The 13,989-nt window shown below is 44.9% G+C and overlaps 1 protein-coding gene across 6 annotated transcripts in view; it reads right to left on the minus strand.

Annotated features, from left to right (window-relative positions):
- Nucleotides 1-13,989, minus strand: part of lrp2a (low density lipoprotein receptor-related protein 2a) — a 298,347-nt gene that overhangs the window by 4,101 nt on the left and 280,257 nt on the right. For 4 of the 6 annotated variants that reach the window (XM_080199227.1, XM_080199224.1, XM_080199222.1 and 1 more), the window contains 6 exons: nt 9,272-9,339; nt 6,368-6,485; nt 3,903-4,026; nt 3,671-3,787; nt 1,507-1,617; nt 8-79 (listed from right to left, as the gene is read on the minus strand). In XM_080199227.1, the coding sequence (XP_080055353.1) occupies nt 8-79; nt 1,507-1,617; nt 3,671-3,787; nt 3,903-4,026; nt 6,368-6,485; nt 9,272-9,339 (610 nt within the window). The remainder of the gene's footprint in view (nt 1-7; nt 80-1,506; nt 1,618-3,670; nt 3,788-3,902; nt 4,027-6,367; nt 6,486-9,271; nt 9,340-13,989) is intronic. The other 2 variants (XM_080199226.1, XM_080199223.1) reach the window with 1 other exon arrangement.

A 13,989-nucleotide genomic window follows, 5' to 3' on the forward strand; every position in this document is an offset into this window, starting at 1 on the left:
GAGCTACCTCTGCATATACGGGATTTTCAAAATTTGTCCCTTGTTTGGGTTTCCGTTTGAAAAAATTCCACTTTGATTCCTGAAAGAACAACATGATGTTAATGTCAACATGAGAACATGTATATTCCTGGAGCTGAATCTACTCGATATATTGGCGAAGAAATTCAATATATCAGACAAAACTGTCACCTAATCATCCGAAATGGCAAGCAGAGCAGGATGTGCTCATTAGGCACTGCCACCCATTGGAAACAGCAGTCAAGGATGACATGTGTTATAGGAGAAGAGCAGAAAATCTGCTTGCAGTGGATACTTCAATGTGGAGTTTGCATTAGATCAAGCACAATGAACTGAATGCCTTCATCCTGTGCAGAACTTCATAAGTGCATTGAAGTGCTCGAAGAGCTTAAGAGTTGGAATTCCAAATAGAAGGGTTAACCACTTTAAACACACTCACACATGCACAAATGGAGGGGCTGACCTTATGAAAAAAATTCTTAGTCTGGAGATCTTACGAGAAAAGTCCTAAGTCCAGGATGAGCGTGAAAATGGGAGAGAGTCTGAACCGTTTTTTTGGACAAGTTCAAATCTGCAACCTTATGCGCTCAGATTAAAAAACCCCCTCAGAAATGGTTTCTTGACTGTGGGGGAGAGGATGGGACTTAAATCACCTGAATGATGGCTCAGAGTAACAGAGGGTATATTGCGCATGTGCAGGTCTCTAGCAGAGAGGCTCATCATTCAGTATCTGCTGCTCGCAGTCAGCCTCTATACCCAAGTATAGCATCCTCCCCCATGAGAGCCCACAGCCTATTGCAACCCTCCCCATCCACCAAGACCAATGGATGCCCTGAATCCCCCCTCCCACCCTGCACCCGGACCGATCCCCCGTCCCTCCCTGCAGTGATCACAATGCAGATTGGCAGTGGGTCTCCCTCCCCCCACCACTTACCGCCCATCTCTCTCTGGTCCCAACTCCATTACACCCCCTCAGGCCTCACCCCTTGGGACTGCCTGGCACCCGATGAGCAATGCAGGATGCCAGGCTGGCACTGACTAAGGGACACTCCTCTTGCCCCGACCACCCCAGGGGGTTTTAATAGCCTCCAGTTCTACTGGCGAGGCCATCACATTTGGCCCCCCATTGCTGGGGACCAGCTGTGACTTTTGCCAGAGAGAACCTTTCCTGACAAGGCCACAGACACAAGTGAGCCCGGAGGATAATGCCTGGGGTTATTAATTCAATGTGAAATAGATTTAAATTGAATATAAATAGTTTATTCAGCCTAGCGCCAGAAATGGGCACGAAACTTGCCAGATATCCAGTGCCGGTAAGATTGAGAAAGGCGAGAAACTGAATGCAAGCCTGATTCTTGGCTCCCTTGCGATCTTACTCACTCAGCCTGCCCTTCAGCCGGCGGGGTGCAGTGGTAAGATCACCCCCTAGATCTTCAAAAGTTACTGTATAAAAGAGAAATGTTCACACAAATTTGCCATTGCTTTTACCCGGTTTTGCGATTCAGTTGAAATTGGTTTGTCTACAAAAGGAGGCATGGACGTATAGATGGGATTGTCAAAGCTGCTTCCATTTGTTTCACCACCAACTGCCACGACATCCTAGACCAAAACAGTCACGTGCATTACTTCAAAACAGAAAAAAATTGAATCTAAATGCACAATTTACTGCGCAGTTTAAATATTATGTAGCCTATTAAATAGCTTGAATCTAATGTTGATACCTAATTCTTTTTAACAGGACTAACCCAATCCCATAACTAGGCCTTCGACTCCCTCATATTAGGTTGGCCAGATAATGAACAGAGTAAAGTACAAAGGGATGAACATTATGCCGAATTGCACAAAGCTCTGATTAGCCCCCACTTGGAATATGGCCTTCAGTTCCAGAGCACGTAAATATATTGACCTTAGCACTGAGCACTCACCAGAACGACACTGAGCTAAAAGCATTAAACTATGAAGAATGGATTGCATAGACTAAACATATTCCCTTCAGTATAGAAAACTAAAGTGTTGTCAAATCGACATATTTAAAATTATTAAAGGAATTGATCAGATTGAAGAGAAAGTATTTCCTCTGAAAGGGAGGTCTGGAATAAGGATAGCAGAAAATAAAGGGATTGAACTTCCAGTGAGTGGCAATCAGAGTTGGCTTGCGACTCCGCTTCTAGTTTCTTATTCAGAAATCCAGCTGCTTCTATCTTGCTTAAAGTTCCGTCTCAAGCCATGCAAGAACTGTGAAGTGCAGCCCACTCCCAAGGCCTTAAATCAAGGACTGAAGAATTGGAGGTAAGAAAGTCAGGCCCCCTTTTTTTCCGTAAAGCAAGTAAATTTAAAGGCCCAGCCATTTTCAGATATCAGGGAGTAGGTAAGTTTGTAAGGTAAGCGGGGAAGATTGACAGTAGCGGAAAGATTGGAGGTTAAATTTGGGGTGTCAGGGAGGAAAGTCTGGTGTTTGGTGGGGGTGGGAGGGTCAGTGGGAGGGAGGCTGTTCAAGAGGGGGGGTCCATTGATTTAGTCGGAGTGAGTCAGTCAGAAGAGTGGTTGGTTGGTCAAAGGAGATATTGGTCAAGGGGTGGATCAATTGGTCAGTGGGGGGCAGGGTTCAGTGAGGGGGTCAGTTGGTCAGTGGTGATTGGGTGGTCAGTTGTGGGGGTGTGTCAGTAAGTAGGGTTAGTTGGGAGGGGTCAGTGTTGGTCAGTCAGTGGGACAGCTTTGGTTAGAGGGGTTGGTTGCCTATGGGGGGTCAGTAGGTCAGTAGGAGGTGGGGGTTAGATGTTCGGGGAGGATCTGGGTGGTCAGGTGGGTACTCATATGGGCAGGTGGCCAGCAGGGGGGGTTGCATTGGGGATCTTGGCTATCAGCACTAAGTTTCACCTGAAGTTAAAAGTGGTTTTAATTCTTCTAACATTTTTCTGGATAACTATCACTGTAAGACAATCAGAACCATCTAAAGTTTGTGATGGTTCCAATTACTGCACAATCCAAACTTCTTGGGCAATCCTTACCTGGCTCTTCCAGAATAGGGAGGTTCTCCTTTGCATCTTTTGGGGTACTTCTAACTATGAGAAGCTAGGGGTCATCATCTTTTCATCTCACTTGCTCAACGTGCAAGCATACATAATTCTATTTCAGGCAATTGGAGTGATGTCAGGAAGATTTCTAAAGGGTAGTGGAAATCTGGAGCCCTTTCCCCCAAGGTTATTGAACATTTCAAAACTATGACTGATAGCTTTTTGTCACATTGGAGTATTAGGTGATATATAATCAAGGTTAGATTTGTACAGGGGGCTATAGATTAACCATGATCTGACTGAATCTTGGAACAGGCTTGAGGGTCTAAATGGCCTACTCCTCGTCCTGGATTCTTTTCTGTGTTCCTAAAATGTATCCTACAATGCATCATATGGTTCAGATCAGTAAATTTTTCATACTATAAATAAAATCTTGTACGAAACGTTAACAAAGTGCATGTTTTAGGTACATTTCAGCAATTATAAATTTAGCAATTCTGTATTACAGTAGTGTCTGCCAAAGTTTTAGGATGGAACCATTGTCACCAGCTAAACTGAATATGATTCAATAAACTAATTGTTTCCAGTGCCATTAATTCCGATATGGCGAGTTTATTTAATCAATAGTTCCCTCTTACAGTTACCGCAGATTGCTGGACGGCAGGAGGTTCACAGGGAACATTCCCCTTTGTTCCAAACATAGGATTTTCAAAAGTAACTGGCTGCTTTCCTGCTTCCACTACAAAGTTTTCATTCTGTTGCAAAAACAGAGTTGATTCACATTTAATGAAGGTGCAAGTATGAAGCACTCATTATTACGTAAAGAATTATAACCAGGAGCTGTAATAATTAACTAGAATACCATCTTACCATCTGCATCGCTCCATCAATAGCAGAGTCTATGTCTATGGCAGAAGCACCATTGTCTACTCCAGTATCCAATCCAGATCTAAATGTCACCCCATTTCCATTTGGTTTGATGAGACTGCTTAAGCTTCAGGAGGAACAAAAAAGAAATGAATTATTACTTTGGATATTTTATGTTTTGGAAGTGAATATATTCTCTTGGCAATGGCAAGTTTACATTGTTCCTTTGGGATCCAAGAACATAAAATATATGCACATTTAAAACAATAATTTCTTCCTGAAAGTTTCTAGTTGTGCAATGTTCAAGACATAAAGGTTTGAATTTCCACTCCTTGAAGGCTGGGTTTTTGGGCCGATCTCCAAGGCCCAAATTTTTTTCGGCAGTTCCTCTTGACAGTTTTGACAGTTCCTTTTGATAGCTCTCTTGACAGTTCTAATGAGTTTATGTATTTATACACACATGCAATTCATTTCTCAAAGGACATCTTACCTCTCCCAAAGAGCACCTGACTTCCCCTAAGATGCCCCAGGATCATATCCAAAGGGACATTTTATCTCCAAAAGGGAACTCCATCTCTCCAAAGGACTCTGAAAGGTTTAGACCTGCTCCTACCAGACCTAATCTGCATATGTCATTTTTCCCATTTCTGGCTAATGAAGATCAGACATGACTGGAGGTAACTAATATTTGATATGGATAGATTTCTCTGCAAAATAGATATTGAGCAGATACACTGGTTTTAGGGCAAGACATTCAGATAGACACGATGCATTCTGAGCCATTTGTGGGTGGTTCTATTATGCTGAACAAAGGAGTTTCTGATGGCAAAGCCCACTCCATGCTGTCTTGGCTCTTTTGGTTCTCTACCCTGCCAGTAAAAAGTATATTCTTGCTCCCTTAGTGATCAGTTTGCAAGGAAGCATGTCTTCTGAAGCGCTGTAACGTCCACATTGATTCTACAAAACTCACTTATGATGAGGCCATTTCTCTGACAGTTGTCGATCTGTATCAGATGTTCTGACAGGTCTGGACACGTGGTTCTGATGTTCCAACTTGCAAAATGAAGGGTGAACTCCATCTTTCCTTGCTTTGCCATGTTGCTTGGTGTGTTTTTACAGTCCACTTGTTGAGCAAAGATGTTAAGCTCCAAGCACCTATTGATGCAAGTGGATTGAAGTGGGATGGCACCTTAAACCGGGGCTACCTGGTTTGAGGTGGGTGGTAGCTGAGACCCGATGATCCTTCTCCTGTTGAAGATAGCTCATGGCACTCATTCCCTACAACAAGCCAGCTGGGCATATAACCTGTAGCTGCTGCCTTTGTGTTGCTTTGGTCACTGCGAGGCGACTAGAGTGACGTCTCCGTGGCACATGCCTGAACAGGGTATATGGGGGTTTTGAGTTGCCTAATTATCAGAACTTCTCCCTGATTTTTGCTGGTGGGTCCAAAGAAGTGCAAAACACAACATTTGGCACTAGTCTGGCTGCACTAGCTGCTGGAACATCCCAAAAATGACGCATGCCGCCTTATGGGGCTCCATTCCAGATTTTCTGTTAGGGTTTACTGCCTTAGCATTAGTCCCTCTGTTGATGCCCACAAGGCCATGAAGCTCATATCACTGAGCAGGGGACTGATCAGATTCTGTCAGCTGGAGCCAGCTGAGTCCAGGTCTCGCAAAGGCAGGTTGACACTCCTTGAAGCAGCTCCACTTGACAGGCACCTCTGAATTATTAGTCCAGTAACATTGCCACAATGCTACTATTTCATATGTTGTGGTCCACAACCTCTGAATCTTCTTTTGCTGATTGAAGCCAAATATTGCGATGTAAAAGACATGAGCAAGATGCACCAGTGCTTACAATAAATACATCTGATAATCTGAACAGTTGAGGCACTTCTTAAAACTCTACAAAATAATTTGTATACAGTTAACTAAGCAATCTTTACCCAGTGGCAAGTGTGAGGGTGTTGGGCTGGTATCCATAGGAGTGCAAATAAATGAGAGGTGATCTGATAAGTTCCTGAGGGGATTTGATAAAGGTATACCCAAAGGCTTTTTCCTCTTGTGGGAGAGAATAAAACCAGAGTTTAAAAATAAGAGGGTTTCTTTTTAAGGCAGAGATCAGGAGATTTTCTCTCCCTCAAAGGGTTATTGGTGCGTGGCGTTCTCTTCCTCACAAAATAGTGAAGGTTGATCATTGAATTTGAAGCTGAATTAGACAGATTTGTATTTGGCAAGGCGGGAACGGGTGGGGTGGAGGAGTGGTGGTGGGGTGGGGTCAAGAGCTATTGGGGAGGCAAAGGAAAGTAGAGCTGATGCCACAACCAGATCAGCCATGACCTTATTGAGTGGGAGAGCAGGCTCCAGGGGCAAAGTAAACTAGTGCTGCATGAGGCCAAAATCCATAATGTTGCGTAACCTGCTTAGCTTTAGTAAATTTACAAAGAACAATAAACAAGTTGTTACCTCGAAAACTTCGGAAAAGGTGGCAGGATTGAGCCTGTCCGCCTGTAATTCAGGAATGCTCCGACTGCGAGTGCTCCCAGAATAAGGATGATGATAATGGTCAGTAAAACTGCTGTTGCTGCAACACAGACAAAAAAAGCCTCAACATTTCAGAACCCTTCACATTAAATGACCAGCAAATACATTTATGAGGCAACCACTTAAAGGGCAGACTTGTTTTGTTTCGGTCTTCACGGAGGAGGACGTGAATAATTTGCTGGGTGTTAGCGATGGAAAGGTGGTAGGACTGGAGGGTCTGAATGACATTATTGTTACTAGAGAGGCGGTGCTCGACAGACCAGAGGGACTGATTGTGGACAAGTCCCCAGGACCGGATGGAATGCATCCGAGGGTTCTGAAAGAAATGGCGGAGGTGATAGTGGATGCCTTGGTGGTTATTTTCGTCGCTGGATTCCGGGGAAGTGCCGGAAGATTGGAAAACGGCTAATGTTACGCCGTTGTTTAAGAAGGGTGGCAGGCAAAAGGCAGGGAATCATAGGCTGGTTAGTTTAACGTCTGTTGTAGTAAAATGTTAGAATCCGTCATCAAGGAGGAAATTGCGAGGCATCTTGAAGGGAATTGCTTGATAGAGCAGACGCAGCACGGTTTCATGAAAGGGAAGTCGTGTCTGACAAATTTACTGGAGTTCTATGAGGATGTGTCTAGGGCGGTGGATAGAGGAGAGCCGATGGATGTGGTCTTTCTTGATTCTCAGAAGGCGTTTGACAAGGTACCTCATAAGAGGTTATTGCAGAAGGTAAGGGGGCGTGGAGTTGGGGGTAGGGTGTTAGCGTGGATAGAGGATTAGCTGTCAAATAGGAGGCAGAGAGTGGGGGTCAATGGGTGCTATTCGGATTGGCGGTTGGTGACTAGTGGAGTGCCCCAGGGGTCGGTGCTGGGGCCTCAGCTATTTACCATTTATATAGATGATCGGGAGGAGGGAACCGAGTGTATGGTGTTGAAATTTGCTGATGACACCAAGATTGGTGGAACGGCAAATTGCACGGAGGGTGTGGAGAGTCTGCAGAAGGATCTAGATAGGCTGGGCGAATGGGCCAGGAACTGGCAAATGGAATTTAATGTTGGCAAGTGCGAGGTGGTCCACTTTGGCAGGAATAATGGTAGGAAGGACTATTACTTACGTGGCAAAAAACTGCAGCAGGCGATGGTGCAGAGGGGCCTCGGGGTCCTTGTGCATGAGTCGCAAAAACCCAGCCTGTAGGTGCAGCGGGTGGTCAGGAAGGCTAATGGGATGCTGGCCTTCATAGCGAGGGGGATTGAATATAAAAGTAGGGAGGTCTTGCTGCAGCTGTATAGGGCACTGGTGAGGCCGCAGCTGGAGTACTGTGTGCAGTTTTGGTCACCGCACTTACGCAAGGATATTTTGGCCTTGGAGAGAGTGCAGAGGAGGTTTACTAGGCTGATGCCGGAGTTGAGGGGGTTGAGCTATGAGGAGAGGCTGAATAAACTAGGCTTGTACTCGTTAGAGTTTAGAAGAATGAGGGGAGATCTCATTGAGACGTATAAGATGATGAATGGGATGGATAGGATAGAGGTGGAAAGTCTCTTCCCACTCAGAAAGGACAGTAGGACTAGGGGGCACAGCCTCAAGATAAAGGGGGGGCGGTTTAGAACGGAGTTGAGGAGGAACTTCTTCACTCAAAGGGTGGTGAATCTCTGGAATTCTCTGCCCGTTGAAGTGGTGGAGGCTGCCTCGCTAAATATTTTTAAGACGCGGGTTGATGGGTTTTTGATAGGCGAGGGGATTAAGGGTTATAGGGAGAGGGCGGGAATGTGGAACTGAGCCACGACAGATCAGCCATGATCTTATTGAATGGCGGGGCAGGCTCGAAGGGCTAGATGGCCTACTCCTGCTCCTATTTCTTATGTTCTTATGTTCTTTTCCATTCTTCCGAAAATTTTAAGCATACGAATACCTGACACTACTCCACAATTCAAGAAATTAACTTACTCAGTTGCTCTGCGTGTTAACATCAATCTTTATATGACTTATTTTGTTCCTGCACTATTTCCATTTTATTTGCCCGCAGGTAATGATTGCTCATTCAGGCTAATAGATAATCAAATGTTATTGAATTAACTTTACAACTGTTTACATCAATGCACATTAAACAGCAGGGGCTCCAAATGCCAAAACAGTGGAAACACTTGTAGGAGTCCTCCTTTCAGTTCATTCATCAGAAGTAATGTCACTCCAGGAGAAGCTTTTTACACAAAACTGCAGCCTACAAAACTTCTGGGCTCCACACATTTCATAAAATAGGATAGCCAGCAATTCCTGACAAACACTAGTGGTGCTCTTTCTAGTACAAAAATTGATATTGTTGCCTGAGAGAAGAGATTCACTTTGTTCGCTATTTGCTGTAAAATTATAAACAACTTTCCTTTCACAACAAATAACAAAAATCTTCTATCCTCATTCATTGTGTGGAGTTTGCACATTCTCCTCGTGTCTGCGTGGGTTTCCTCCGGGTACTCCGGTTTCCTCCCACAGTCCAAAGATGTGCGGGTTAGGTTGATTGGCCATGTTAAGAAATTGCCCCTTATTGTCCAGGAATGTGTAGGTTAGAGGGATTTATGGGTATAATATGTAGGGATATGGGGGTGGGACCTAGGTGGGATTGTGTTCGGTGCAGACTTGATGGGCCGAAGGGCCTCTTTCTGCACTGTAGGGTTCTATGATCTATGACCTATATTTCCCTTTAGTGGCCAACTAAAAGGCACAAGAATCATCAGTCGTAACGTTGGAACACCAAAATAATCATCATGTTTCGTGACCATACGAGAAGCCAGAGCAGCTGTACTGTGCTGCTGAACAATTCAAATATTAGTTCCACCACTTACCCGTTGAATGGGGTAGTGCTTGGGATCTTCCAAACTGACAATAGCGTCCAGTATACCCATAAGAACATCTGTAGGGAGATCAAATATAACATTTCAAACTTCTAATTTCTAACAACTTAAACGTGTTTTTCAATCCCATTCTGAGCAATTACAATTAGCTTTCCGCAAATTGCAGCTCAAGCATCAGCTGCATCCTCCTTCCTAAACAGTCCCTCGGGATAGATTGGTTCTAAGATGATTGATAAGTCCGTTCCGTAATTTGCTAACTTCGTCACAAGCGAGACAATCCTGAAGGGTTAAATAGTTGGATTCTTTGGAGATTTGTTCACTCCTTCTGATGATTTGACCCCACCTCAGTAAGTTCTCGATGAAATCTCTCGATGCCTTCCTGAATGAGGAGTGGCACGATGGCACAATGTTTAGCATTGCTGCTTCACAGCACCAGGGACCTGGTTCAATTCCAGCCTTGGATGAATGCCTGTGTGCAGTTTTCACATTCTCACCCTGTCTGCATGGGCTTCTTCCCATAGCCCAAATGATGTGCAGGGTGGGTTAGTTGGATTGGCCATGCTAAGTTGCCCTTTAGTGTCAGGGAGACTAGCAGGGTAAATACATGGGGCTATGGGGATAGAGCTTGGGTTGGACTGTTATTGATGTGGGCTCAATGGGCCAAATAGCTTCTTCTGCACTGTAGAGTTTCTATGAATCTATTCCATTTTGGTTCATCACATGCTAGGGACTTGCATGAATTGGCAGGTATGATTGAGGGCATCCCTAAAACATTTCCTCTGTCCACTCAGCAGTTCCCTACTGTGCCTGTGCAAAGCAATTGCTTCTGGAGTCTGGTGTCAGGCATAAGAACATGTCCTGCCCAGTTAAGCTGATTTTAAATGATTAATGCCTTGATGCTGGACAAGTCTGCTGGCTTGGGAGACGATGTTACTGTTGGATTAGCTTCATATCAAACCACACTCCAATGGTTCTAATTTTTCAGAATTCCAACACCCATTTATCAATATTCATGCTGCTTATTAATTTCTCAGCTCAGTTATTATTAACAACTAAAAGTATTTTTGAACAGTGGTCACTGTTGTAGGGAAATGCAGGAACCTATCTGTACGCAGTAGATACATTCTTTATGGTTGTATCACAGCTCGTTATGCCTCCTGTTCTGCCCAAGACTGCAAGAAACTGCAAAAGATCATGAATGTAGCCCAATCCTATCACGCAAACCAGTCTCCCATCCATTGACTCTGTCTACACTTCCCACTGCCTCAGCAAAGTAGCCAGCATAATTAAGGACCCTATGCACCCCGGACATTCTCTCTTCCACCTTCTTCCATCGGGAAAAATTTACAAAAGTCTGTAGTCATGTACCATCAACTCAAGAACAGCTTCTTCCCTGCTGCTGTCAGACGTTTGAATGGACTTACCTCGCATTAAGTTGACCTTTCTCTACACCCTAGCTATGATTGTAACACTACATCCTGCACTCTTTCATTTCCTTCTCTATGAACGGTATGTTTTGTCTGTATGGCACACAAGAAACAATACTTTTCACTGTATGTTAATACATGTGACAATAATAAACCAGATCAAATCAATAATCTCCCACAGGTAGCAATAAGAGAAATGACCAGCCCGGCCAGCAATATAAATGACAGTTTTAGTGTTGTTAACTGAGGGATAAATATTGGCTAGAAAAGCAGGACAATTGTGCCCCCCCCAACCCCCATCTTTCTTCAGATCCTTCATTGGGATATTTCACAGAGGTAGTCAACTGGTTTGACATATCTAAATTACAGCATCTCTTATTACAGTGAACTGTCAGCCTGGATTATGCACTCAGTATCTGGAGGAGGCTTGAACCCATGGCCTTCAAACTCGGAGGAAAGACCACTACCAATGAGGAAATCTGGAGATAAACAGGATTTTAAGTTATTTGTACTTAATTTCTCCTGAGAAGAACAATTTGCTCCCACTGATTGAGATGCTAAATCAATATTATTACCAAAAATGTAACGTTTAAAAATGAAAACAAAAGTTGGAACAAAAAAAGTGCAGGAGAAACTCAGGATCATTCTGACTCGAAGAGCCCTATTTTACCATTTTGATTCTAAGTGCTGGACAGACTTGAAACTAGAGTGTTTCAGATCTGACTTTTAGACCCATTCTGAAGCACTCCCATATGCGCTCTGCCTGAAAAAGATATCAGTGATTTTGAATCATGCTGTAGAGGCCAGTAGGCGGGGTTATCACACCCAATCCCTGCAGCTCTGATCGGTGCTTCCAACTGCGCACGCGTGGAAAAAAAATGATAGAATGTTGCTCCCTTGCCACATCCCTCCGGGGTTGGATAAAGCCTCCCCACGGCCCCCACAGACATTGCCCCATCCCTCCAACATTACTGGCCCCCTTACCCCCTGCCACCCAGACCAATCCCCCTGTCCTCCCTATCGATCTCAGGCAGAGTGACCCACTCTGCCCCTTTCCTTCCACTGACCTCAGGCAGAATAGCAGCAGTCCCCCCTTCTCCCCCCACTGATCTCAAGCAGAGAGATTGGATCCACCTCCTTCCCTCCACTGATCTCAAACAAAGAGCCATTGGATGTTTGACATATACCTCCTCACTAACTGGAGCGCCTGAATTGGACTTACATGGAACATGTCTGTTTCGCGACAATTCTGGATGGGCGAACACGATGGTAAAGGGGGAAGTGCTGGTAAAGTTGGGCGTGCGGCCCATTAAGTCAATTTAAATGCATGGAAGTACATCTAAATGCTCACAATACCCATTTCGGGCACAGTCCCGATCGTGGCCATTTTCAGCCCTTGGTAAAGGGGGAACTAGAGCGAAGATGGGTGTGGATCGCGCTACTCACCTCACGCCCAACTTTACCAAGTTTTCGTGCCCGAAAATGGGGGCAACCCGATGGTAAAATCGGGCCCGAAATGTTGGCTCTATTTTCTTTCTATGGATGCTGTTAAACCTGCTGAATTTCTCCAGCATTTTCTGTTTTTGTTTCAGATTGTGACATCCACAGTATTTTGCCTTGAACAAGTTGGAGTTGGTTTGTGAAAAATGCTGACAGAGAATTCTCCTTGAGAGGTGGTGCTTCAAAGACGAAATGACCTGTGTGTTCAATTCAGTCAGGGTTCTCTCAGGGTTCAATGGCCTTCACTGACACTTGTTCAGATGTGGGATAAGAACATAAGAACTTAAGAAATAGGAGCAGGAGTAGGCCATCTAGCCCTTCGAGCCTGCCCCGCCATTCAATAAGATCATGGCTGATCTGTCGTGGCTCAGTTCCACACTCCCACCCTCTCCCCATAACCCTTAATCCCCTCGCTTATCAAAAACCCATCAACCCGCGTCTTAAAAATATTTAGCGAGGCAGCCTCCACCACTGCAATGGGCAGAGAATTCCAGAGATTCACCACCCTTTGAGTGAAGAAGTTCCTCCTCAACTCCGTTCTAAACCGCCCCCCCTTTATCTTGAGGCTGTGCCCCCTAGTCCTACTGTCCTTTCTGAGTGGGAAGAGTCTCTCCACCTCTAAGAACATAAGAACTTAAGAAATAGGAGCAGGAGTAGGCCATCCAGCCCTTCGAGCCTGCCCCGCCATTCAATAAGATCATGGCTGATCTGTCGCTGCTCAGTTCCACTTTCCCGCCCTCTCCCCATAACCCTTAATCCCCTCTCCTATCAAAAACCCATCAACCCGCGTCTTAAAAATATTTAGCGAGGCAGCCTCCACCACTTCAACGGGCAGAGAATTCCAGAGATTCACCACCCTTTGAGGGAAGAAGTTCCTCCTCAACTCCATTCTAAACCGCTCCCCTTTTATCTTGAGGCTGTGCCCCCTAGTCCTACTGTCTTTTTTGAGCGGGAAGAGTCTCTCCACCTCTATCCTATCCATCCCATTCATCATCTTATACGTCTCAATGAGATCTCCCTTCATTCTTCTAAAGTCTAACGAGTACAAGCCCAGTTTATTCAGCCTCTCCTGATAGCTCAACCCCCTCAACTCCGGTATCAGCCTAGTAAACCTCCTCTGCACTCCCTCCAAGGCCAAAATATCTTTGCGCAGGTGCGGCGCCCAAAACTGCACACAGTACTCCAGTTGCGGCCTCACCAATGCCCTATACAGCTGCAGCAAGACCTCCCTACTTTTATATTCAATCCCCCTCGCTATGAAGGCCAGCATCCCATTCGCCTTCCTGACCACCTGCTGCACCTGCAGGCTGGGTTTTTGCGACTCATGCACAAGGACCCCGAGGTCCCTCTGCACCGTCGCCTGCTGCAGTTTTTCGCCCCGTAAGTAATAGTCCTTCCTACCATTCTTCCTACCAAAGTGGACCACCTCACACTTGCCAACATTAAATTCCATTTGATGTGTAGGTTTGATTGTATTTCCACTCTGTTAAACATCCTTCCAAATATTACACGTTAGGACTGATTTCACAGTCAAAATACTACAGACCGTTTCCAATGCTAATGATAAAAGCCCTGAATCTTCAGTGGCAATTAAAGCAAAAAAGAAAATACATTTTTGAAAGTGTCCCTCTAGATAATTGTTGAGGTTTACATTATTCTGCTATTCAGGACAGTCATGGCCCAGTTGTTGCAGTCTCGCTTCTAAGCCCGAGGATTCTGAGTTGAAGTCCTACTTCAGGGTGTGAACACAAAAATCAAAGCGGAATGAGATGGTGGCACAGT

Source organism: Carcharhinus amblyrhynchos, chromosome 11 (genome assembly GCF_965287045.1).
Source record: "Carcharhinus amblyrhynchos chromosome 11, sCarAmb.v2.hapA, whole genome shotgun sequence".
In the NCBI taxonomy this organism is placed as follows: domain Eukaryota; kingdom Metazoa; phylum Chordata; class Chondrichthyes; order Carcharhiniformes; family Carcharhinidae; genus Carcharhinus; species Carcharhinus amblyrhynchos.